The 23,281-nt window shown below is 40.9% G+C and overlaps 1 protein-coding gene across 1 annotated transcript in view; it reads right to left on the bottom strand.

The window, feature by feature from the left end:
* Positions 1–6,607: 6,607 nt before the first annotated feature.
* Positions 6,608–23,281, bottom strand: part of SLC22A23 (solute carrier family 22 member 23) — an 86,387-nt gene continuing 69,713 nt past the window's right edge. Inside the window, exons 4-10 of the mRNA XM_069958075.1 lie at positions 22,377–22,545; positions 21,820–21,947; positions 21,251–21,353; positions 18,327–18,559; positions 16,288–16,320; positions 16,061–16,184; positions 6,608–9,858 (exon numbers count right to left, since the gene is read on the bottom strand). Coding sequence (XP_069814176.1) covers positions 9,501–9,858; positions 16,061–16,184; positions 16,288–16,320; positions 18,327–18,559; positions 21,251–21,353; positions 21,820–21,947; positions 22,377–22,545 — 1,148 coding nt within the window. The 3' untranslated portion in view covers positions 6,608–9,500. The remainder of the gene's footprint in view (positions 9,859–16,060; positions 16,185–16,287; positions 16,321–18,326; positions 18,560–21,250; positions 21,354–21,819; positions 21,948–22,376; positions 22,546–23,281) is intronic.

Here is a 23,281-nt window from a genome sequence, read left to right as displayed (position 1 = left end):
GTGGGTCAGGGATTGCAGCAAATAGCATGAGTAAAATAAATTAAGAACCACCTCCGGGATAGCCACCGTTCTTTTTAATGTTCGGTTTTCTCTCTTTTTATGAATTGTTTTAAATATATGTACTCAATAAAGATAAAATTTTCTTGCTACGTAAGTTCAGCATTTTTCTCTTCTTTTGGTGAAAATTGTTAAGTAAAGCTGTAGTAGCAGCAGAGTGGCTGCATGCAAATAGCTGACCATAGCATATACAATAGAACACAGGATACTGCATTTAGACAAAAGTGTGAATAACAGCTGTAAAAGGGTAAATTTTACAGTTTTCATACCTTATTTTATATCATATCTTATCATATAGTTATAACAACGACACTTAAAGTGAATGTACCATCAGGCCTGGGCTGAAGCACTGGAGGCGGGCTGACCCACCCCCAGTGGGAGGAACCCCCCGCCCCTGTATGACACTGCTCCGTTGATTCTAATGGAGCAGTGTCATTCAGGGGCGGGGGATTCTGCCCACTGGGGGTGGGTCAGTCCGCCTCCAGTGCTTCAGCCCAGGCCTGATGGTACATTCACTTTAAGTTCTGCAATAGTTTTTTTGAGGGGGACTCACAGTTGGAAGGTACACAGCTGAGGGAATAATCTAATCTCCCTCTACATCGCTGGGTTTAGTCTTCAGTGCATATTCTAAATAGGCTTAAAACATACATCCGCATGAGGCCTGTGATCAGGACTGGACTGCCCATCTAGCAAATCGGGCAGATGTGAGATGTGCCACTTTGCTCACTGGGCCAGTCCACGACCAGCTGGACGGCTGCCTTTTTCCCAGCACAGCACCCTCCCACTTCGCAACATATTAAGTCATCGGTTAAAGAAAGCTGTATAGTTCAGACAGTGCCATGCAGGACAGGAGACAGCCGTTAGATTCCTGTCCTGTATCTAGCCAGTCCCATACCATTCATCTACAAGTTCCCAGCAGGCCCCACTTCCTCATGGTTGCTGCAGATCTGACCTTGGAGGAAAAGAAGACTCCTTATTAGTACTGGTCCAGGCAGGGGTAATAATCAGAAGAGTAATTTAGTTAAAAACCCAAGGGCTTAATGCAAGAGGTGGGGGCTTAAAGGAGAAGTCCGGCCAAAATAAATTTTTTAAATGTTATTACTTATGGAAAGTTATACAAATTTCTATTGTACATTAATTATGGGAAATGCACATATAGGGCTATTTCCCTTAATTTAGTAGATCAGGAAGTGTTAGAATTCTCTCAGATCCAGTGACGTCACGACGAACGGTGTAATTCCTATGGAGTGTCCAGCAGGGGGCGCTCTATATGTAGAAGTCTATGGGACTTTATTGTTTCTATAGATGTCTATGTAAAGTAATGTAGTGTACAGTATGCTTTATTGAATGAATACATCTATGGAATACTTTGGGGAGCAAGTGTCCTTGCTACCCAAAGTATTGCATAAATGTATTCAATCAGTACATTAGAATATCACAGTAAGCCCGCCGATCCGCCGCACTCCCGCCGATCCGGACTATATACACTGAACTACTGCTCCCATCATCTGCTCATAGTATGAGCAGGTGATAGGAGTAGTAGCTGGGTTATGGCTATCACTTGCCTGTCGCTGGGTGCAGGGGGAGCCGCTCATCACACAGGAGTGCTCCCCCCTCCTCCTCCTTCTGGGATCCGGGAACCTCCCCCCTATCCCAGGGCTGACTCCCCGCCTGGCCGCCGCTCTCCCCTCACACATACCGGCTCCCGATGCTTCCTGGCTAGCACGTGTGGGAGAGGACCGTCAGTGCGGACACCAGGATGCATCGGGAGCCGGTATGTGTAGGGGGAGAGCGGCGGCCAGGCGGGGAGTCAGCCCTGGGATAGGGGGGAGGTTCCCCGGATCCCGGAAAGAGGAGGAGGGGGGATCACTCCTGAGCAGCTCCCCCCTGCACCCGGCGGCAGGCAAGTGATAGCCATTACCCAGCTACTACTCCCATCACCTGCTCATACTATGAGCAGATGATGGGACAAGTAGTTCAGTGTATGTAGTCCGGAGCGGCGGGAGTGTGCGGCGGATCGGCGTGCAGCGCATCGGCAAGCTTACTGTGATATCCTAATGTACTGATTGAATACTTTTATGCAATACTTTGGGGAGCAAGGACAGGTATTCATTTAATAAAGCATACTGTACACTACATTACATTACTTTACATAGACATCCATAGAAACAATAAAGTCCCATAGACTTCTACATATAAAGCGCCCCCTGCTGGACACTCCATAGAAATTACACCTTTCGTTGTGACGTCACTGGATCTGAGAGAATCTACTAAATTAAGGGAAATAGCCCTATATGTGCATTTTTCCATAATTAATGTACATTAGAAATTTGTATAACTTTCCATAAGTAATAACATATCAAAAATTAATTTTAACAGGAATACAGACAGAGGTTGCTGGTGGACAGGATCTTAGGTGCAGTGGGCTTGCAGCTCCTGCTTGCCAATTACAAGGTTCGCCAGTCAGCAACAAAACAGGATAGAATAGCAATGTACACTCACCGGCCACTTTATTAGGTACACCTGTCCAACTGCACGTTACCACTTAATTTCTAATCAGCCAATCACATGGCAGCAACTCATTTAGGCATGTAGACATGGTCAAGACAATCTCCTGCAGTTCAAACCGAGCATCAGTATGGGGAAGAAAGGTGATTTGAGTGCCTTTGAACGTGGCATGGTTGTTGGTGCCAGAAGGGCTGGTCTGAGTATTTCAGAAACTGCTGATCTACTGGGATTTTCACACACAACCATCTCTAGGGTTTACAGAGAATGGTCCGAAAAAGAAAAAACATCCAGTGAGCGGCAGTTCTGTTGGCGGAAATGCCTTGTTGATGCCAGAGGTCAGAGGAGAATGGGCAGACTGGTTCGAGCTGATAGAAAGGCAACAGTAGTGTATTATATATATATATATAGAAATAGTGGGCACCGCTATAATTAAGGAGTGCTAAACCAATGCATATAAATAACACAACTCCCCAGAAAGACAAAAGCATATGCACAAAGAGGTAGCACATCACAAAAAATACTTTATTGTAACAATATAGAAAATGTCATAACAAACTATGCAGGAGTAAAGCAACAAGGGAGACAAACCCCAAACACTACCCTACATTAAAAACACTTAAAACAATTGTGTTTTTAATGTAGGGTAGTGTTTGGGGTTTGTCTCCCTTGTTGCTTTTCTCCTGCATAGTTTATGTTATGACATTTTCTATATTGTTACAATAAAGTATTTTTTGTGATGTGCTACCTCTTTGTGCATATGCTTTTGTCTTTCTGGGGAGAAAGGCAACAGTGACTCAAATAGCCAACCGTCCAACCGTTACAACCAAGGTAGGCAGAAGAGCATCTCTGAACGCACAGTACGTCGAACTTTGAGGCAGATGGGCTACAGCAGCAGAAGACCACCCGTTACTAGCATGGTGTACCTAATAAAGTGGCCGGTGAGTGTATGTGTTGTGTCCTGCTGACTGATATAAGTAGTTATTGGTAGATGTATTGTCGATAGTATATGTCCATTGTATTTTAAATGTTTCAGGAATACCAGCCCTTTGCCCGATGCCTTGCTTAGTCTGGCCTCACCTCATTGGCCTGTCTGGCACGGGTGTAAATTTGCGTTATTTCACATATACTGTTGATTTAGATTTTGAAAGTTATGACAGGTACACTTTAAATGGCTCTATCTCCTCTACCTTAAAGGGTTTCTCCAGCACTAAGCTGTTCTCCCATTCTGGCACAACATGAAAAAGTTATATAACTTGCCGCACTATTGCCGATTTTTCCTGCATCATCCATTTTTCAGCCCTTCACATCCCAGCTGAAAATTTTGTACCTTTTACTTTTCTACCAGCATGTCGACCCCGCTGTTCGCTGGTTCCATGGACATTTTGTGACAATACTTCGCATAGTTTAGTGGAAGCTGGAGGCTGACTTAGTGCCCCTTTCTTAGCTAAGCCAGCCTTCAGTTCTACATTGTCAAATTATGTTGCAGCTCTGATTGGCAGAGCAAGCTACAAACCACCTGAAATGCAGCATGCAATGAATTCCCTTGCCATGCGCATGGGCAAGTGGTTCATTCTATGAGTCAATGGTCTATGCACTGGCATGCATAGAGCACATGGTCAGTGAGATTAGGGTAGGAGATTCATTTGGCAGCGGGTAGGTTGTTAGAACAAGGGGAAGACTAGCAACAATAGTTGTGTAGACAGGGGGACTAGTGAGGCGTGATGAAGGAAGGGAGTTGTAGGATTTTAGCAGCATACATGCCATAACCAAGCCAGGAAGGGAGCCTAATTCTTATAATGGGACTAACGCTCTCTGGGTGGCAGAATAGGTGGGATTGGGCTTCCAGTCTTACACAGAAGATATGGTAAGACAGGACTTCAACGTTGAAAGATTTCCGTTTTATTTTTGCTATGCACCTATAAGTAGTACACCTATAAGCCAGTAGCGCATATCAGAATGAATGGATACCTTTCAGATCGCTTCCCCTGTCAGTTCTACTTTTTGCTTTGGTGATGGAACCCCTATTGGCTCTTATCAATAGTACCACTGTGATTTAGGGTTGGGACACTGCGGGTATAACTACTCTTATCAATGGCCATGATTAAGAGGTAGAGCCTCGCAACGCGTCGGCGTTTTTTAGCTCACTGTTCACTTTTTTGTTTTGCTTTTTATGGTTTGATGCCGAAATAAAGAACCTTATATTTTAGAAGCTGTGGACACCCACTTTTTTTGGATGCCTTACAGGTTGTGGCCCGCAATATGTTTTTTCCACTTGCTTCGGGATACCACTGCCAACTGAGTTAACCACTACAGCAATTTGGTGAGCGGACATTTTTTCTATTTTTGCTCATGTCTTATCAATAGTACCACTGTGATTTAGGGTTGGGACACTGCGGGTATAACTAAAAAAACCTCTGTATGCAGACAACATCCTTGTATATTTAGCTGACTGAGGCCCTTCCTTAACAGCATTATTAGACACTGTGAACAACTATGGAGTATTGTCTTTTCTCGCCATTTTCTGGATCTAGTCAAAGTCAGACCTTTAACCCTGTGGATGTCTCAGCAACGACACTAATAATAATTGATACATTTATCTAACTTGGGTATTGTAATCCATAAGGACATTCACCTCTTCCACACACTAAGTTTAACACCCAGGATGCAATACATCACTCGGAAATTCACAGTTTAGGAAGAATCTCCCTTTGATCTTAGTGGAGAATATATCTTTAAAATGGTGTTGCAGTGTCCCAAAATGCAGTCTGTGTGGTCGGGCTTGGGATAGTACCTGTCCAATAATTCATTTACTTAACCCCTAGATGACTTTTGCCATACGAGTATGGCATGGGCACCTGACACCAGATGACCCATGCGGTGCTCATACAGCATACGTTTCTACACCGCTGTGAAGCGAGTTCAGGAGCTAAGCTTGCTTTATATCGGGTGAGGGACGGCTGCTATCAGCAGCTGGGCCCTCACTGTTAATGACAGGCTGCAGCGATTGTGCTGCAATCTGTCATTAACCCCTTAAAAGCCGCAATTGTGGCCTTTGAGTGTGACAGGAGCCGCTCTTGTCACTTACTGATCGAGATCCCCACAGCGTAATTGCGGGGGTCCCGATTGCTTTTCAGGACTGTCGGAGGTATACTACTTACCCCCATGCAGTCCGACCAGCAATATTTTCATACAACCTGCCTCAGACAGACTTCTATGAGAAGATTGCAGATAACACTGATCAATGCTATGCTATGCAGGTAATATTCCCCCAGGGGGGTTAAAAAAATGTAAAAAAAATATATAAAAATGTTTTTTAAAATGTCCCAAAGCCCCTCCTCCCAAAAGAGTTAAAAACACCCCCCCTTTCCCATTATACGAATAAAAACAAGTAAAAATAAACAGATAAACCTTATATATTGTAGCATTCGTAATTGTCCAATCCTACGATATAACAATAGTGTTCCTGGACGGTGAACGGCATAAATGCAAAGATGGTAAAAACACCGGGATTGCCAAGTTTTTGTTACAGATATAAAAAAAAAAATCATAAAATTGATTAAAACGTCTGGCCTACACAAATAGAATACTAATAAAAACTAGAGACCATGGCGCAAAAAATAATGCCCCATACAGCCTCGTAGGTGAAAAAAATAAAAGATATTATCCCCACTAGGAAGGTGCTGCTCTCTATGTATAGAGTTACCTATGAGGCTAAAAGGAGCTTTAATCCCATTTTCAAGTAAAGAGTATGACTTTTTTTTTTTTTTTAAGCACACATATCTCAGATGTATGATGGCTGTATGCCGTGTATTTGTATTTTTTCTTTAAGGGTACATTCACACTTACCAGATCCGCAGCGTATTTTCCACTGCGGATCCGCAGCAGATTTCATTTAAATAACTGAACACAGCAACAAATCTTCACGATCAAATCTGCTGCGGATCTGCTGCAGATCCTGTCGGTGTGAACGCACCGTAAAGCAATAAAATAAAATCTTTTATTAAAAAATACAGTACCATTCACAAATCACAAACCATCAAGCTTTCTTTTTAGGTTTTTTATTTCTGTACACATACAGTACAAATAGTTTTTGCGCAGATACAACCAGGTGACATGCACACATTTAGTTTTTAAGACATTTTAGTACTCAATTTGAAAGCTTGTGCTATGGATGTGTACCACCAAACTACTCCTGAAGATCAAACAAAAACAGGTATGTACTAAAACATGTATGTGCTAAAAGTAAACCTAGACCAAAAACATTATTGGCCTTGTCTCTGAAAACATAAAATAGATACATTTTCACAAATGCCTGTGGCAGGAAAAATGCTGATCGTGTAGAAATAAATTTTACGTAACTCTAACCTGTATTTAAAGGCCATACTGAATGCATGATCCATAATTCCAACCATTTAACCAATCAGCCACAGCTTCATTCTAGAAGGGCATTTCCCTTGACCACATTTTCTCATATATTAAATAGTACTAAACAGGCATCCAAAACATTAGTGTTAAAAAGACAAATAAAATCTCAGCTTGGTATGAGAGGCCAGTGTAACCTATTGCTCTGGCTCTTAAAATAATGGCGATGACACCAGGATTAGCAGTAGTGGTTTGACAAGTTTACAGTACTATGTCAACAATTCATGGATGATTGCTTCAAGATTACTGTACAAAGAAGACACTAAAAGTTATTACTTTTATAAAGGAACAGAAATGTGAGGGATTGGTGTTTAAACACCTGGAATAAAATAGGCTAAATTTCCTCCAAAAACACTCACGGTACACTTCAGAACACATTAGTTTTTTTTTGTTTTTTTTCTTTGTTTTTTTTTTTTGTTTTTTTTTAAGGTGCATCATATCCCCATTTTAGAGAGGATGCAGTGCGCTTTAAGTCATCCCGACGGTAAAGTGATCAACACTCACAGTTCATTTAATGGCACTTCTTCCAATTTGGTGACCCGTGATTTTGGCTCCACAACATTTAGCAACATTTATTAAAATACTAACATTAATCTCGCATCTGTACAAAGCCCAGCTTCCCTCCCTCCTGATCACAAAACTAGATCGGCCACAGGTTGTTTTTTTAATTTTACTTTCTTCCACATGATGATGCATCTAAAAACCCCGACAGCAACAGCATAGTTCACATTATGATTAACAGTATTCAACTAGAAAGCACTAATGTAACAGTTACAATGAATACACCTTCATCAGCAGGTCATGTGGCTTGATACCCTTGTGAAAGCCAATCTCTCAGCAAGGTGTTAGAACTTTACTTCACTACTAGACTGTACTGAATAGAAATGGTGCTGCCATTGGACTGATTTTATGGTGAGTAACTGGTTTTATAAATAAGCTCTGCACCATGCTAGAGATCAGGTATACCCTGCATGTGTATTGTCCTGTATCTGCCCATCAAGAGTTGTAATGATTTCTACAAATTCACACCCATGTTACAATAAAAAGATTCCTCTTCGAATAGTTTTACAAAGTCTTACTAGTCAGGAAGGTTTATCAAGTCCTCCACTGAGTACAAGCAAAAAGTTCTAAAAAATCAAAAAAGAATCGTGGGCCATAAACCCAACCAAACCTACAACCTTTATAGATTACAAATTCTTGCTTTGTGGTTAATCCTACCCAAGTAAAGCAAAGTGATGCTTCTACTCATGGGACTGATGTTTTCTACAATGATATTGCAAGGAATTTACAGTCTCCTACTGACCAGCACATCTGGTCAAACCTGTAATCAGGATTGCTATACATCACAGAGGCATTAATGGGATTGCCTCTTTTATCCACCTGATAGGCGAAAAATATCTGAACATTTGGACAGCCATCACTCACTAGAATGATGGTCCAGAGCCCACTCTTTTTCCTTACCACTTGACTGTGTAGGAAGTCTGAATAGAATAGCAGTTGGGCATGCACACTGCTGCTCCATTCAATGGCTATGGGTCAGAGTACCGAGTGGTTGGTGAAGCTCCAGGAAGTGATCAGACATCTATCACCAATCCTTTGGATAATTGTACATTACCAAACAACCCCATTAACTCAATGGGAAACTATCTTTGCCTACAGTAGCCAACGTTCTGTTCATACAGGAGGGGAGAGTATTCTGCAGAATTTGGCACATATTGACTTCACATCTTTTAAAGCCTTTTCCCAAGTGTCTTCAATGTAAGACATAAACCTGAGTGGTAGCCATAAGGTACGCTCAGTGATAGCTGCTAATTATACAATGGTGGCAGCTAACAGGCTTTCAAGGTAGTGGTATCTCTCAATTCATAACTGTTCTGTATTGCTCAAGTATTCTAGCAAAAAAAAAGAAAAAAAAAGAAACGTATTTAAACTTTGAGTCCATTAGCTTGGTCTTCCCTTTCATGTTCACTTAGGCATACATGGATAAATATCCGACTGATGAGCAGAAACCTCCCATTACTGTTGGGTTGCCGGATTCCTCCTCCACACCATTAGAAAGTTTCTAATCCAGGAACCAAAGTTTGGATACAATTTTCAACTTTTCACTTTCTTTATTTTGAATGCTACCTGGGCAGCTGTAAATGTATTGAATGGGGAGGAGACAGAATTCCTCTATATGGAAACCACAGTCATTCATGTTGTGTTCTTGTCTGTGTATACAGGTTATCCTATCAATGACTGACTAAAGAGGATGTAACAGATATGTTGGTGGAAACCAGTGTTACGATCAACTCATCACTGATCAAGACAAAATCACTTTTTGATATCCTGGAGTGTTAGAGGCTAAACTTCCAATTGGTGTTTTCCATAAGGTTGAAGGGGCCTAAGCAGACTTAGCAGCTCTGAGGGAGGACGCCCCAATACCAGAAAATCCTATGGTTGGTCTGTATGACCTGTGCAAAGGGGAAACAAATAATAAATACATGAGATGTTTCTCCATGGCAGGTATCTGGCTATGTTGACTTTATACCATTGACTGTGGTGTTTTCAGATACACCATCTCCCATGGCTACAGAATCATGGAGACCAGAGTAGTCCTTGAGTTCAGAGTTTGTTAACAAGAGTGGTTGCTCTCCTTTCTTGTGAGGTAGGAGAGGTTGACGGGTATAATGCTCTCCGTGAGGGATGTTTTCCGGGAGGCTTTGGTTCTTACTTTCAGGCAGTAAAAGAATGCAAATTATACATATTAAAGTACAGCAGGCAAAGATGACGTGGTGGAGGAAGTACCCCTTCTGATTGTGAAGCTCCATGATGGGGGCTGTTAACATCCCAAAACCAGCACTGGCCAAGACCAATCCCAGGCCTCCTCCCCTAAGGTACAGTAAAAGGAAAAAACATCAGCATAAGCAGTCAAACAATACATTCCAAACATGTACATATAAAAGCACTAGAAAAACACTATAAAACATAAAAGGTGTTACACCAGAAGGTTGTAAAACTGGTTAAAAAGGAATAAAGCATGTGTTAAGACCTCTTATACATACATATAAAATGTTATAAATCATTGGCTATGTTTACACTGCTGGCAGAGGCTCCGTTTGGACCCTAAATTGGCAATCTGACAGGAAGAACTTGTCTGCAGAGCTAGATTTTCTGTCAAAATGACAAACATCACAAACCCATAGTGAGTCACTGGGGTCTGGCTTGCCGAAAGCATCTACCCCATGACAGATCTGGCAATACATAGTAGTTTTTGCAAACCACAATGCACATGCGAACACAGCCTTTCAAAAAAACAAAAACAAAACACACATGACACATAAAACTAAGATCTGATACAAAGTACATCATTACATACGTATATTTGATGCATGTGGTCATGTTACAGATTTAGAATCCACAGGCGATGAAGTTAGGATTAGTTGGGATTGTACATACTCTGTGGTATAGGATACAAGGAGCTATATGAACTACTGTATTAAGTTGTCATTGGCTTACAGTCTGGTTCAAGGTGAAATGTTTGCTTTTTAACTCATGACTGTAATTAGAGTCATATGGTGGATAAACCTGGCTTGCTATACAATGAATAGGGTATGGTCAGTGTTCAGGTTACCACAAGGGGGCAGACACTGACAGAGAGTCAGTCTATTCAAAGCATAAACATACAAAATGTGTATATAGATGTAGAAATGTAACAATGGGTGGCTCATATGCTCATACTGACTTGAAAACAGCTTACTACTGTATCTTACAACATATATTTTACCTTAAGAATCATCAAACCTTAGCTACAACACAACTGTCTTCTCCAGTCCTAGCCCATAGATCCAGTCCTCAATACTTACTATAGTATGCAGCAGCAAACCAAAGGATATGGAGGTTTATTTACAGTCCACCCTGCTATATAACAGCAAAAATGGGAAAAAGTGCTACAATGACTGCTCCCAAAAAGGCACAATAAAGTGCTATACATAAAAATGGATATAAGTGAATATAATGGGATGGCACTTAAAACTATCAGGAACAGCAATTTTTTCCGGTAACGCAGTCCTTTTTTCAAAATGCCGCGCAGTCCCCATGCTCAGCGCCGCTTTGAAACCAGGAACGCGCTACCAGGATCACCGTACTGGCGTCAACAGGGTAATGTGTAAAAAAAATAGCTGTACCTAATGTTACATTTACTTTAAAGGGGTTATCCAGCTCTACAAAAACATGGCCACTTTCCCTCTCTCTTGTCTCCAGATTGGGTGGGGTTTCAAACTCCGTTCCATTGAAGTAAATGGAGCTTAATTACAAACCACACCTGAACTGGGGACAAGAGAGGGGGGGAAGTGGCCATGTTTTTGTAGCACTGGATAACCCCTTTTAGTAATCCTGACACAAGATTTTAAAGGTTATGCTTAGGCAACAAAAGCTGGATATATACACAGGAGACGTCCTCTGAGCACTAATATGGATGAGATATCTCTTACCACAGGTGTCCGACAACGGCTTATTACCCTCCCCCACTGAGTGTACATATGTATGATCAGCAGGAATAGCTTACCAGCCATCTACGGTATATCTGCAACCTTCACATTCCTTTACACCTTAAACACGGTCAACCAAAAGTTTAGTGTCCATAAAAAGGAATCAAGAAATATTTCCCTAAAAAACCTATGTGCTTGTAATCGCTTCATTTTCCATATTATTTCTGAGGAGAAGGGGTTACAAGAAAAAGCCAAGATTTCCTAATTCTCTAGCGCTGCTGTTAATTAACTTTAGAGACAAAACCGTTCCCTCAGTGGGAATATTTACCAGACAAAAGGAATCATTCAGGGACTTAAAGAACTAGACTGGATCCTATAGTGTGATGCAACAAACATCAGACTACGTGAAATGTATCATTAGGAAAACCTCCACTATTCTGGATATTTAAGAGAACCTATAACTATGTGAATGGCTGGAAAGCAGGGCATTCACCTAACTGCTGCTGCCTCTTGGTTTCCAGCAATGCTTGTCCTGCTGTTCGAGGCCCCCCTGTTGTGGAGATTGCACCCCTGTACTCGATATGCAAATGAATCGTCTAGCCATCAGGACATGAATGCCAGCAATTCCCTGCAGGTGGAGTTCATAGGGAGATGTTACAAGCAGCGTTACAGAGTGGTTTCTTTACCGTTCTCTCAACAAACAATGCTAAGGTGCACAGTCAGGAGAGTGGCCTGTGGCGCAGACTGGTCAGCAAAGGCTGTGTGTAAAAGGGGTAGTCCAATGCAAAGCTTTTTCTTTTAAATCAAATGGTTTGAGAAAGTTACATAGATTTGTAATTTACTTATATTTAGAAGAATAGTCTTCCCATACTTATTAGCTGCTGTATGTCCTACAGGAAGTGTTGTTTTGTTTTTAGTCTGACACTGTGCTCTCTGCTGACATCTCTGGCCGAGACAGGAACTGTCCAGAGCAGGAGAGGATTTCTATGGGGATTTGCTGCTGTAAAGAGAGCACTGTCAGACCGAAAACATAACATCAGCTGCTGTATGTCCTGCAGGAGATGTTGTTTTGTTTTCAGTCTGACACAGTGCTCTCTCTGCAGCAGCAAATCCCCATAGATTTTCTGACTGAAAACAAAACATTTCCTGCAGGACATACAGCAGCTGATAAGTATGGAAAGACTTGAGATTTTTAAATACAAGTAAATGACAAATCTTCATAACTTTCTCAAACCAGTTGATTTGAAAGGAAAAGATTTTCGCTGGATAACCCCTTTAACCCCACCTCCAGTGAATCGCTGGTGTTCACGCATTATATTGGCATACTGATTGTGGGGGCCTGATGCAAGGGCTATAGGACAAGCAGAAGCAGGTCATCCAGACATTCACATAGTGACAGGTCCTCTATAAGTAGTGCACATATCCCGATTCAAGGTTATAATTCAATTCCATAAATTCAAAGAAGTGTAAGAAACCTAGACAACTAGAACATTGGGGGAATAACAGCCAACAAGCATGACAAAATATGATAAAATAGTAATTATATACAGAGAGATATATAGCGTTATATACGTGTGTGTATATATAAACAGGTTTGCTTCCTTAATGGTGTAAAGCTTCCTGTTAAGACAATGTTATTGTTATACATACAATCCCAATGTTCTATACAAAGAATGCATTGATCTGGCTTTGTACCCAATGGAAACATGTTCTAAGTTGGGCTCCTGCTACAGATAACATGTTTAAAGGACCTAATTTTTCATTATAAATTTTGAGGTGAGATAACTGCTGTAGTTATTTTGGTTTCTTTTTTAAGCATATACAAAACAAGGCTTTACTGGAAAACAGACCAATATGGCGCTGTGAATCATGTGACAGCGAATGCAATGCATCACTTACATCAGAACACATACCACATGCTTGATACAATCACCATCAAAGAGAAGTCAGCAGAAAACAGATGCAAAGCCATAAGACCACCTAATCACCATATAAATGTCACCAAGACTACAACATTCATCATTGTCAAAATGTATTCTTGTTACTTATATAGCACTTACATATTTTGCAGCACTAAGATTGTCATCACTCGTATCAGTACCTGTCCCCGATGGAACTCAATGTAATTTCCCTATCTTATACGCATACACTTGGGCCAATTTAAAAGGATGGCCACTAACTGATCGGTATGTTTTATCAGTGTGTGGGAGGAAGCCCTTACAGACATGGGGAAGCAGAAAAACAGGTTCTGCTCAGGACCTCCGTGTTGCAAGGCAAGAGTGCTGACCACTGAGCTGTCCATGGCCTCATGCAGGACATGTCAGTGAACTATCACTATTATCACAAATCAAGAACATGCTATTAGGCATGGTGCCACCAACTAGAACAGGTCGGCATATACCTTTAAGGGCATAAATATTGGGAACAACAAATTTATTGCATGTTGTGGATTTTTATTAAAACTGGTTTTTATCTGCCCTAAAAAGCTATCTACAAGCCCACTAAAAAAATATAACATAGCTCCAATGCTGCTAGTACTTTCCAGGTCTCCGGTGTCTCAGTACAGGCTACAGCCAGCTGGCTTCCAGAATTATTTGTTACAGCCAATAGGATTTGTTATGTCCAGGAAATCCAGAGTTATTGCTAGCATGCCCTACAGCTTTTGCCTGGCGGCAACTGCTTCTCCAGGATTTTTTCCATAAACACCTACAGCACATTAGTATTATTCAGAAAGCAGTGATCAGAACCCTAGTAACCAAGGCTTGCGCCTGTGGTTTTCCTTGCTCTGCACTGAATTTATAGGTTTTAGCATTTATCATTGGGTAATGTCATGCATGTTGTTGAATGCTAAATACAGCATGTGATCAGTCCCTGCTGTTCAGCTCTAAATAATGGGGCCAATTTCACAGACCTGGAGTAGCAATGCAAGCACTGCACCATTCCGGGGCACGAGTGGCTTATTTGTGGCTTCCTTCCCAATCATTCAGTACATAAGGGTGCGCACACCAGAATAACCTCTCACACGGTTTACCTCTCTTATCTGTGTCCTTTCATAATGACTGTAGGCAGATAGATCTGCATGACTGACACAGCAGCTGTGAATGTGTTCAGCAGTTCAAACTCATAAGTAAAACCAGGCCAATGAACTCCAGTGAGTGCATACAAACGGTACTGTAGTAGTGAAGGCATGCTATTCTGGCATAATATAATGTAAAGGGTATCTGCCCTTTACCGGTCTCTGTGACAAGTCAAATGTTTAGTGAAGTGACAGGGAAATTTTATTGCTTCATAACTAAGTAGACAGCAACAGAACAGACCCTCATGTCAGAAGCTTATGGTTTTATTAATGAGGTTTTTATGTTCAGGAGTGTATGTATGTGTACACACAGAAACATTTATTACTAGAGGTATCCATGTTTGCATATAAAAGTAGACATAGTTACAATATGCAGAACAATGTGTAACACAGTATCAGTGTTGGTCAGGGTGTGTCTTTTTAGGGGGTTCTCATTTTTCTTTTTATAATCTAAAACAACAACCTGGTCACAGAGTTTCCTCCTATTGGTAACCCCAGTAATCTGTGAGCACTGCACAGAGGACAATCAAATTAATCTTCTAACAATTCCCTAACCTGGCATGTCATGCAGGGACATCAACCCGGACCAGGCAGATAAAAGAGGACTTCCTCATAAAGTGTAAGTGCAACCAGCTAAAAATATAAAATAAAAAACGCACGTATGCCCTAAGGGTACAAACACACACACCGTATACGCAGCAGATCTGCAGCAGATTTGATGCTGTGTTCAGTTATTTAGATCTAATCTGCTGCATATCTGCTGCATATCTGTTGCGTATTGCAGCAGTAAATACGCTGCGTATACGGCGTGTGTGTTTGTACCCTAAATGTGAATAGGACATAAACATGTATAGCATAAAAATGTATTTACTAAAAAACAAACGCATTCCGGCTCAGTGTTATCTTTTAGAGCCCTTATCAGGTAACCTGATGAAGGCTCTATGAGATAACACTAGGCCGAAATGAGTTTTTTTTTTAGTAAATACATTTTTATGCTATACATGTTTATGTCCTATTCACATTTAGCAGCATACGTGTGCTTTATTTTAAATTTTTGGCTGGCTGCGCTTTTACTTTCACCTCTTTTATCTGCCTGGTCCGGGTCGATGTCCTTGCTTGATTTGCACACACTCTGGTGACTGGATTGCCAGTAGTGATCCTCGGAGAGCTGCACCGCACTTTATGCATGCGCTTTGTAGAGTTGTGCCTATGATATTGCATGACCACATCAGGTGAGTGGGATCATTCGCTACTCTGCATGAGTGCCTTCATTTGTCTGACATACCACACCAGGAAGCTCCTGTCCATTTTTTATTTTCAACTAACCTGGCATGTGAAGATGGGTTTTCTAAAATGTACAATCCCTTAAAGTGTAAGCTTGTTTGCAATGTTCTAAACCACTGACTTTAACACCAGAAAAAAAAGAGGGATTCAGAGGGATTTGGCACACTGTATAACACAATATAAATCGGTGATAACATGATCACATTATTTCACACACACAAGAGAGTATAAGTAACAAATCTACCTGATCACAGTGGGGGTGATTTCAGCGCAGAAAAACACACTTAAGCTTCCTACTGCATGAGAGGAGAACATCCCGATGATGGAGAAGACTACGGAGAATTTATTTTTCACAGTTTCACTCATGCCTTAAAAATATATCAAACACAAAGTGATTAGGACATTACCAGTGATTACATATTACAATGTGATATATTACAGAATATTATACAAGTGAAGAGGGGATCATACCTGTGTCAGGGTGCTGCGTGTATTTTCCAATCACTAGTCAAACAGAAGATGGAGGAAAAGAAAGAAAAAAAATTAACATTTCAACACTTTTCCCATTTTACAGAAGGCTTTTTAGTGGAAATTTTTGAAGTCTGAAAGTAATAAACATAAAAAGATTAGTCCCTGAGTTATACCTATGTATCTAAGTATAGTCTATCTAGTCCAGACATGTAGAAATGGAAAGGAGGACATGCATGTGTGAAGCTCTCCGCATTCATTTCTCTTGGAGTTACAGCAACATACATTTATGATATGCCATAAATGTATATGATGGAAATAACCCTAGGATTTATTACTTCACATTTATTTTTCAGGATCTCTTACAACATAGGAACTACCTAAAAAAGACCTAAACTGCTTCATTGTAAAAACCTTAAAAAGGAACCAATCAGCACAAAATGGCTCTTAGATGCACACTATAGATCTAGTGTGCAGCTCCCCTACCGTACCAGCCACGTCTGCAGGGCTATCTTTGTATCGGGGAAAAACATGCTCTGTGCGGATGATTGACAGGCAGAAGGGTCACTAACAGGTCTCTACCTGTCAATTATCCGCACACTGACAGGCAGAGAGATGCCTGTCCTGCCCCGCCCCACTCTGTCCCGCTCCCGCCCCGATGACCATTTGCCCCCCCCTCTCCCAGCCTTGCATGCCGCAATGAAAAATGTTTTTTCCTGATATAAAGATAACCCAGCAGACGCGTTTGGTATGGTCAGGGAGCTGCATAGTAGCTCTATAGGGTGCAGCTGCTACATATTAGCACAATCGTCCTGATTTGTTTCCTTTAAGTGAAATGTGGTCCATAAGGTAAACGGTTTGCTTTGATAGATGTAGTAAAGCTAACTTTGTCATTTTAAGGGAATCTGTGAGGTACTCTAGTCCCCAGTATATTGCAGAGTAGGACACAATGTTTAAACGCTGTGCCGATAAGATTCCTCTAATGCCACACTATAATAAAAAACATTAAAGGAGTTATCCAAGATTAGAAAAAGCACAGCTACTTTCTTGTGAAAACAGCACAACACCTGTGCCCAGGTTGTGCGTGGTATTGCAATTCAGCTCCATTCTCTATATTAAAACCCCAGCCAAACTGAAGGCAAGAGTGGTGCTCTTTCTGGAATAAAGCAGCCATGTTTTTCTGAGCCTGGATACACCTTGAGGCTATGTTCACACTACGTGAACATCCGGCCGTTCCCTGACCCTTAAGTACCACTTAAGTACCGGCCAGGTGATCTTTCCGTCCGCGGAGCTCTGATGCGGGCGCATCAGCGTACGCCCACATCAGAGCTTCCCATAGCACAGAGTGAAGCAAGCGGCCGGAGCCGCTCGCTTCACTGTGTGAACTGACAGGTCCTTCTGCGGCCGGAATTTACTGAATTCTGGCCGCAGAAAACTGACCTGTCAGTTTTTTCCGGCGCCGCACAGATCCCGTCCGGAGCATATACGATGTGTGTATGCTCCGACCAGGATCCCATTGAAGATAGGCTATGTTTCCACCCCGCAAAACTACGGCCGTAGTTCTGCGGCGAGAACTACGGCCGTAGTTTTACGTAGTGTGAACATAGCCTTAATCACCGCTCATGCAGCATCAGAGGACGCTTATGGGCACACTGTACAATATACTGGGGAGGGTTTATAGGGACAGGTTTCCTATAGAGGTTATTATTGTGCACTGTGGTAACTCACAGAACAATCTGCAGCAATGACAGAGATATAACTAGAAAGTATCAGTTCCCAATGAAGAATATGTACAGGACCTCCCACTATCATATTTTAACTGGGGTAGAGGGGTTTTGAGCCTTCTATGCTTGCAAACGCATCCTCTTTACTACCTTATGGCTATGCCCTTGACCACAGATGCATAAAAGTCAATATGACATCCATATTCTAGAGCATTCTTCTGATATGGGTCCATTCTAAGATCCCATCTGCATCAGAACATTTATTGGTGACTAATATAAAAAAAGGATCTTCATCCAGTCCCAGAATTAACTACTTACGATTCAGAAGACCAAGTTGAAGAAGTGAGGCCAAGGCTGTTAGAATCATGAACAATAGCAACCCTCCTCTTCTTCCCAAAAATCCAACAACAGGACACATAGCCAGACATGATGCTAATGTAATCCCTGCCATGGCAAAGTAGTTGGCGTAGAAGTTGTGCATGATGTTCATATTGACTTCAGGGTCCATCAAACTTTTAGCAAAGCAGTGGTGAATCCCATACCCAGTTAACCTGTAAGTAGCACAGTGTGACACATTCAGAAACAAGTCATCTTAAAGAAATGTGTGATAAATGATTGACGTTCAGTATAATACGGCTATTCAGCCATGCTGCAAACCACTCTCACTGCGGTGTGTGTATTGGAGCTTGTCGGTCTAATCCTGATATCTCATCAATAATAACACAACACCATAAATACTTGCTGTTACTTTATCGTAATAAGAAGTGTATTAACACAAATCTATCTTGCAAATTGCATATACATCACCACGGTGCACGGATTATGTTCAGAGTGAGAGAGGCAGATATAAGCTTCGCCCGCATCGGGCTGATGAATTCAATTCCACGTAGGGAGACACCAGCTGCACATCACGGATAGACTGGAGCTGGACAACTTCCACACGTCTGTGACGTTTCGAGGTTCACGCCCTCTTTCTCAAGCATCAGAGATAGAGGGCGTAAACCTCGAAACGTCGCAGACGTGTGGACGTTGTCCAGCTCCAGTCTATCCGTGATGTTGAGTATGCAATATGGCATGCAGCAAATTTAAAATCTGCACTGTAAGGGTATAAACCCACACACCGTATATGCAGCAGATATGCAACAAATACGCAGCAGATTTGTTGGTACAGATTTGATGCTGTGTTCAGTTATTTAGATCTAATCTGCTGCGATTTTGCTGCGATTTTGCTGCGAGTTTGCTGCGTATCGCAGCAGTAAATACGCTGCATATACGGTGTGTGGGTTTATACCCTATGTCAGTTTTCTGAATTTTTTTATGCAGCAGATAAACATTTGTTAAAATATCATAGATGGTCTATCAATGTATAGGAATTCTATCCCTGGGACACCTGTTCATAGGCCAAGTGCTTAGCCCTGCTTCTTGCTGATGATTATAGATTGATGGCCTCTTCCAAGGTTAGGCTATAAACTGAAAGTTTGTTTTTTTTTACTTGTAAATTCACGTGTCAGATAGTTTTCAGCAGAAAATGTTTGGATATGCTTTGACAGGTGTATACATAAAAAAAAAAAAAAATAATTAAACATCCATTGTGTGGTAGAAGTAGGGTTTTTAAAAGAACAAAGTGAAGGTTACTTATGATGTGCAAAAGTACAAAGGAGCAGTAAAGATTTAAAAAATAAAAAAAGGGACACTTAAAAGGTAGCTGAGCGAGACACTGCACAAAATATCACTTTGAAGCCAAATACTATGAACTATATTTCTCAGACTACAAGATGCACTGGAAGACATAATCAAGTTTAGATAAAAAGGAACAAAAATGCTACTGCATTAACACTTTGTTTGCCCTAACACTGTAGTCTTAAATGACCGAATAATAGTCAATGTAACAATAAAGCCTTATTCAGAGATTCATAGTTCTGTCCTCAATTGCGGACAGAAAATAGGACCAATAGATTACAATGGCTTCGTTCACACATTTACAGGGCTGTGATCCATGCCACAAAAAAAAAAAAAAAAGAAAGGACATTTCATGATTCCTGAGAGCAATGGTTCTGGTATCATTAACATCAAATATATTTAGAGGATGCATATTGTTGTTATGTACTGTGCACAGTGTTTAATGAATGCCGCCTTTTCCATATGAAGAACACGCACATTGCTTTGGGCAGAAGCAATTGTTATACTAGGGATCCATATAACGGACTACTTCAAAGTTTCTATTTTAATACCACAAAGTGCATTCAACCACCTGTTATAACTATGCAGGTGTCATTCATATTGGTAGGAAATCCTCAGGGCACATGTGAAAAATCACATATTTGGAACCACATGGGAAATGTCACCTACTATGGTTGTGCAATGTGGTAGTACAACTACATTATGAATGCTTCCCCTGCTTCCCAAGTCTTTCCTCAGAGGTTTAAAAGACTCCAGGAAACAAAGATGGAAACTTATATAGTCTGGTGTCTAGCGACTGTACAACACCAAGTGCCTTTGCAGGAGAGACTTTGAGTCTCATATGGTTGTACAGGAAATCAAAAAATTGATCAAAATGGATGCACACAAATGCATCAGTTTTTTGGGCAAAAATTGATCTCTGGCAAAAGAAAAGGAGTGTGAACTTGAAATCTAACATGTCCGATTCTTTTCTACACAAACCTAATCTGTGGGAGGGAGAGACAGGAAGCTGAATTCTACCTAATGTTTATAGGGCCTAAGGGTGCAGTCACACTACGGAATCTCCGTCCCTGCCATAGGTTTCGTTCTATGGTTGGGCGGATTCCATCGTCCAAAGAATTATCCATAGAATGAAGTCTATGGCACGGGTGAAGATGCACATGGGGGCGAGCGGCGGAATCCGCGTCGGGTTATCCGCCTGGATTCCTTAGTGCAAACACACCAGAAAGAAAATACGACTGCAGGATGAAACTACATGGGGTTGTTAGTAGATTGTAACCGCGGAGACACATTAGTTGAATAAGCTGTAAACGCAAAATTAGAGGAGATGTTTAATCAAGACTATTTGCAAAGTTGCTTCATTTCTCATTTTAGATAAAGTTTATGTACACCTTCACAGCAAAGTTATTTTTCTTTTCCCAGTCGAATGGTTCATAGATTAACTTATTGAGGAAAGACAACAAAATAAATACATCAATGTCCACCTTTACACAAAGCTGGAGATGTGAAGCAATAGTGCCTGCAAACATCTAAACAACTTAATCATGATATAGACAACTTACGAGTTAACACAAAGCACAAGTATATTCTTCCAAAGGTTTCTGGTTCCCACAACTTTCACAATGCAAACTTTCTTACTTCTCCTACCAAGCTCTCGCTCCAATTCTGCAACAAAACACAGTAATATAAATACAAATCTATACAATACCCATGTATTAGCACTACCTGGGGGATTAAAGCCCTAAACCTGGCACTGTTATGTGAAACATCATTTTAGATCCTTATATAGTGTATAAGTATTTATCAGTGATATGATTGGGCTAGGCTACTACCTATGACAGGAGAGCTATGTTTCTTACTATGTTTCTTGGGGGACAACAAGCTAGAACCTGTGCTGACAGCAGGAGCCATCACCCCTTCTAAGCAAGCAGTAGCAAATACAACCCTATACAGAGAGATGCCAACAATAAAATGTCTGACATGATTGTATTTAAAGAAATATAAAAAGAAATATTAATCACAGTGAATAAAAAAAAAAAAAAAAAGATTCTGCTCTGAGAAGGAAGGGAGTCTGCTTATCAGGTGTTGGCTGTAGCCTGGGTAAGTAACATTAAAGTCTAACAATACTCACCTGGCATTACTCCTTTGGTGTCACTTTCTGTGTTCCCTCTGTTCTTGTGAATAGTTTTAAGAATTTGCTTCTTAGAAGCTTCATACTGCATTGTGGCCATCAACCACCTCAAAGATTCAGGAAAGATGCTATAGAGAAATGAGAACCATAGATGACGTTTGTATAAGCTTTTCCATATATACATACAGGCACAACACCATCAGCAGAAACCACCTGATTTGCCATGATTTATGCCTGCAAGCTGATTTCCAAAAATTCCACACGGCAGCCTAAGATTCGCCTGATTTACTCAATAAATGTGTCATAGGACATGGTAGCAATAGGACCACTAAGTTACTTAATGGAACAAAAGGAGTAGTACTACTTCTGGCCAATATATGACTGGCATCTGGTATATTTCACCAGTTTTAACCAGGCATTTGTCAGTTTTCCCTAGGCTTAGTTTTGGTGTGTGGAAAATGGCTGATATCTTCTATAAACTATACACAAACATAAGAGATCATGCTTATGTATCCCACCATCCCCTTCCAACTCATCTCCAGGATAGATATACTTACTACCAGTAGGAAAGCATCAGGATAAAGGGGCAGATTATGACAGCCTGGAGAATCTGCCAGTCTCTGCAGAGAGCTGCCAATCCTGGCAGAAGGAACTGTCCAGCCATTCCGATGAAACTGGCCACCATTGTAATCATGAATCTGTGGCCTGGAGGGCAAAGTTCTATTCCTGTAGGAGAAAACCACATAGACTTAAAGCCAGAATAAAAGAGACAGAACTAATCATAGCATAGCAGCTATTTTAGAATTGTTAAAAACAAACAAATCATTGTATCCTGTATCATAAATTTAAAAAAAGAAATAATTGTAAGGTGGGTACCAGTAGCAAATTTATACGAATGTGTACTGTACTTATGGGAACTTTTTTTTCCCAATTAGATGTATTTGGCCCAAAGCCCAGTGCGGCTGTATACACATGGTGGCTGCAAACATGAGTACTCACTACTCGACATGTATGTACTTACTACTCGACATGGAAGGAATCTGAGCTTCTAAAAATAAATAAATAAATCATCATCACCAAGAACCATAATGTTTCCCAATGGCAACATATGTCGAGTTACTAAATACCATGCAACATGAAGTAAAATTAATGTTTTATTCAGGTTCGAAAACAACCCCAAAGATCAATATTGCATTAATTATGCATCTCATATTGATTTATTTAAAGATGCCAAAAACCTTGACTCTTCTTAGACATCTTTCTAAAGGCCTTAATACGTACTCCATATGACCCAAGTGCATAAAAGGGTGCAATGCACTGAACAAAGTACACTAGAATGCTGTCTACTGCAATAAAAAAAAAAAATAGATGACCCCCACCAATGTTTCCTTTCCCACAGGGCCAGAAGGTACTTGAAATTGTCAGGGATTGATAGCCAACCTTAGTCTTGCTTTCTGTGCTT

Source organism: Dendropsophus ebraccatus, chromosome 2 (genome assembly GCF_027789765.1).
Source record: "Dendropsophus ebraccatus isolate aDenEbr1 chromosome 2, aDenEbr1.pat, whole genome shotgun sequence".
In the NCBI taxonomy this organism is placed as follows: Eukaryota; Metazoa; Chordata; class Amphibia; order Anura; family Hylidae; genus Dendropsophus; species Dendropsophus ebraccatus.
Note: the sequence above shows the minus strand (reverse complement) of the source record. Positions and strands in the feature narration are given on the sequence as shown.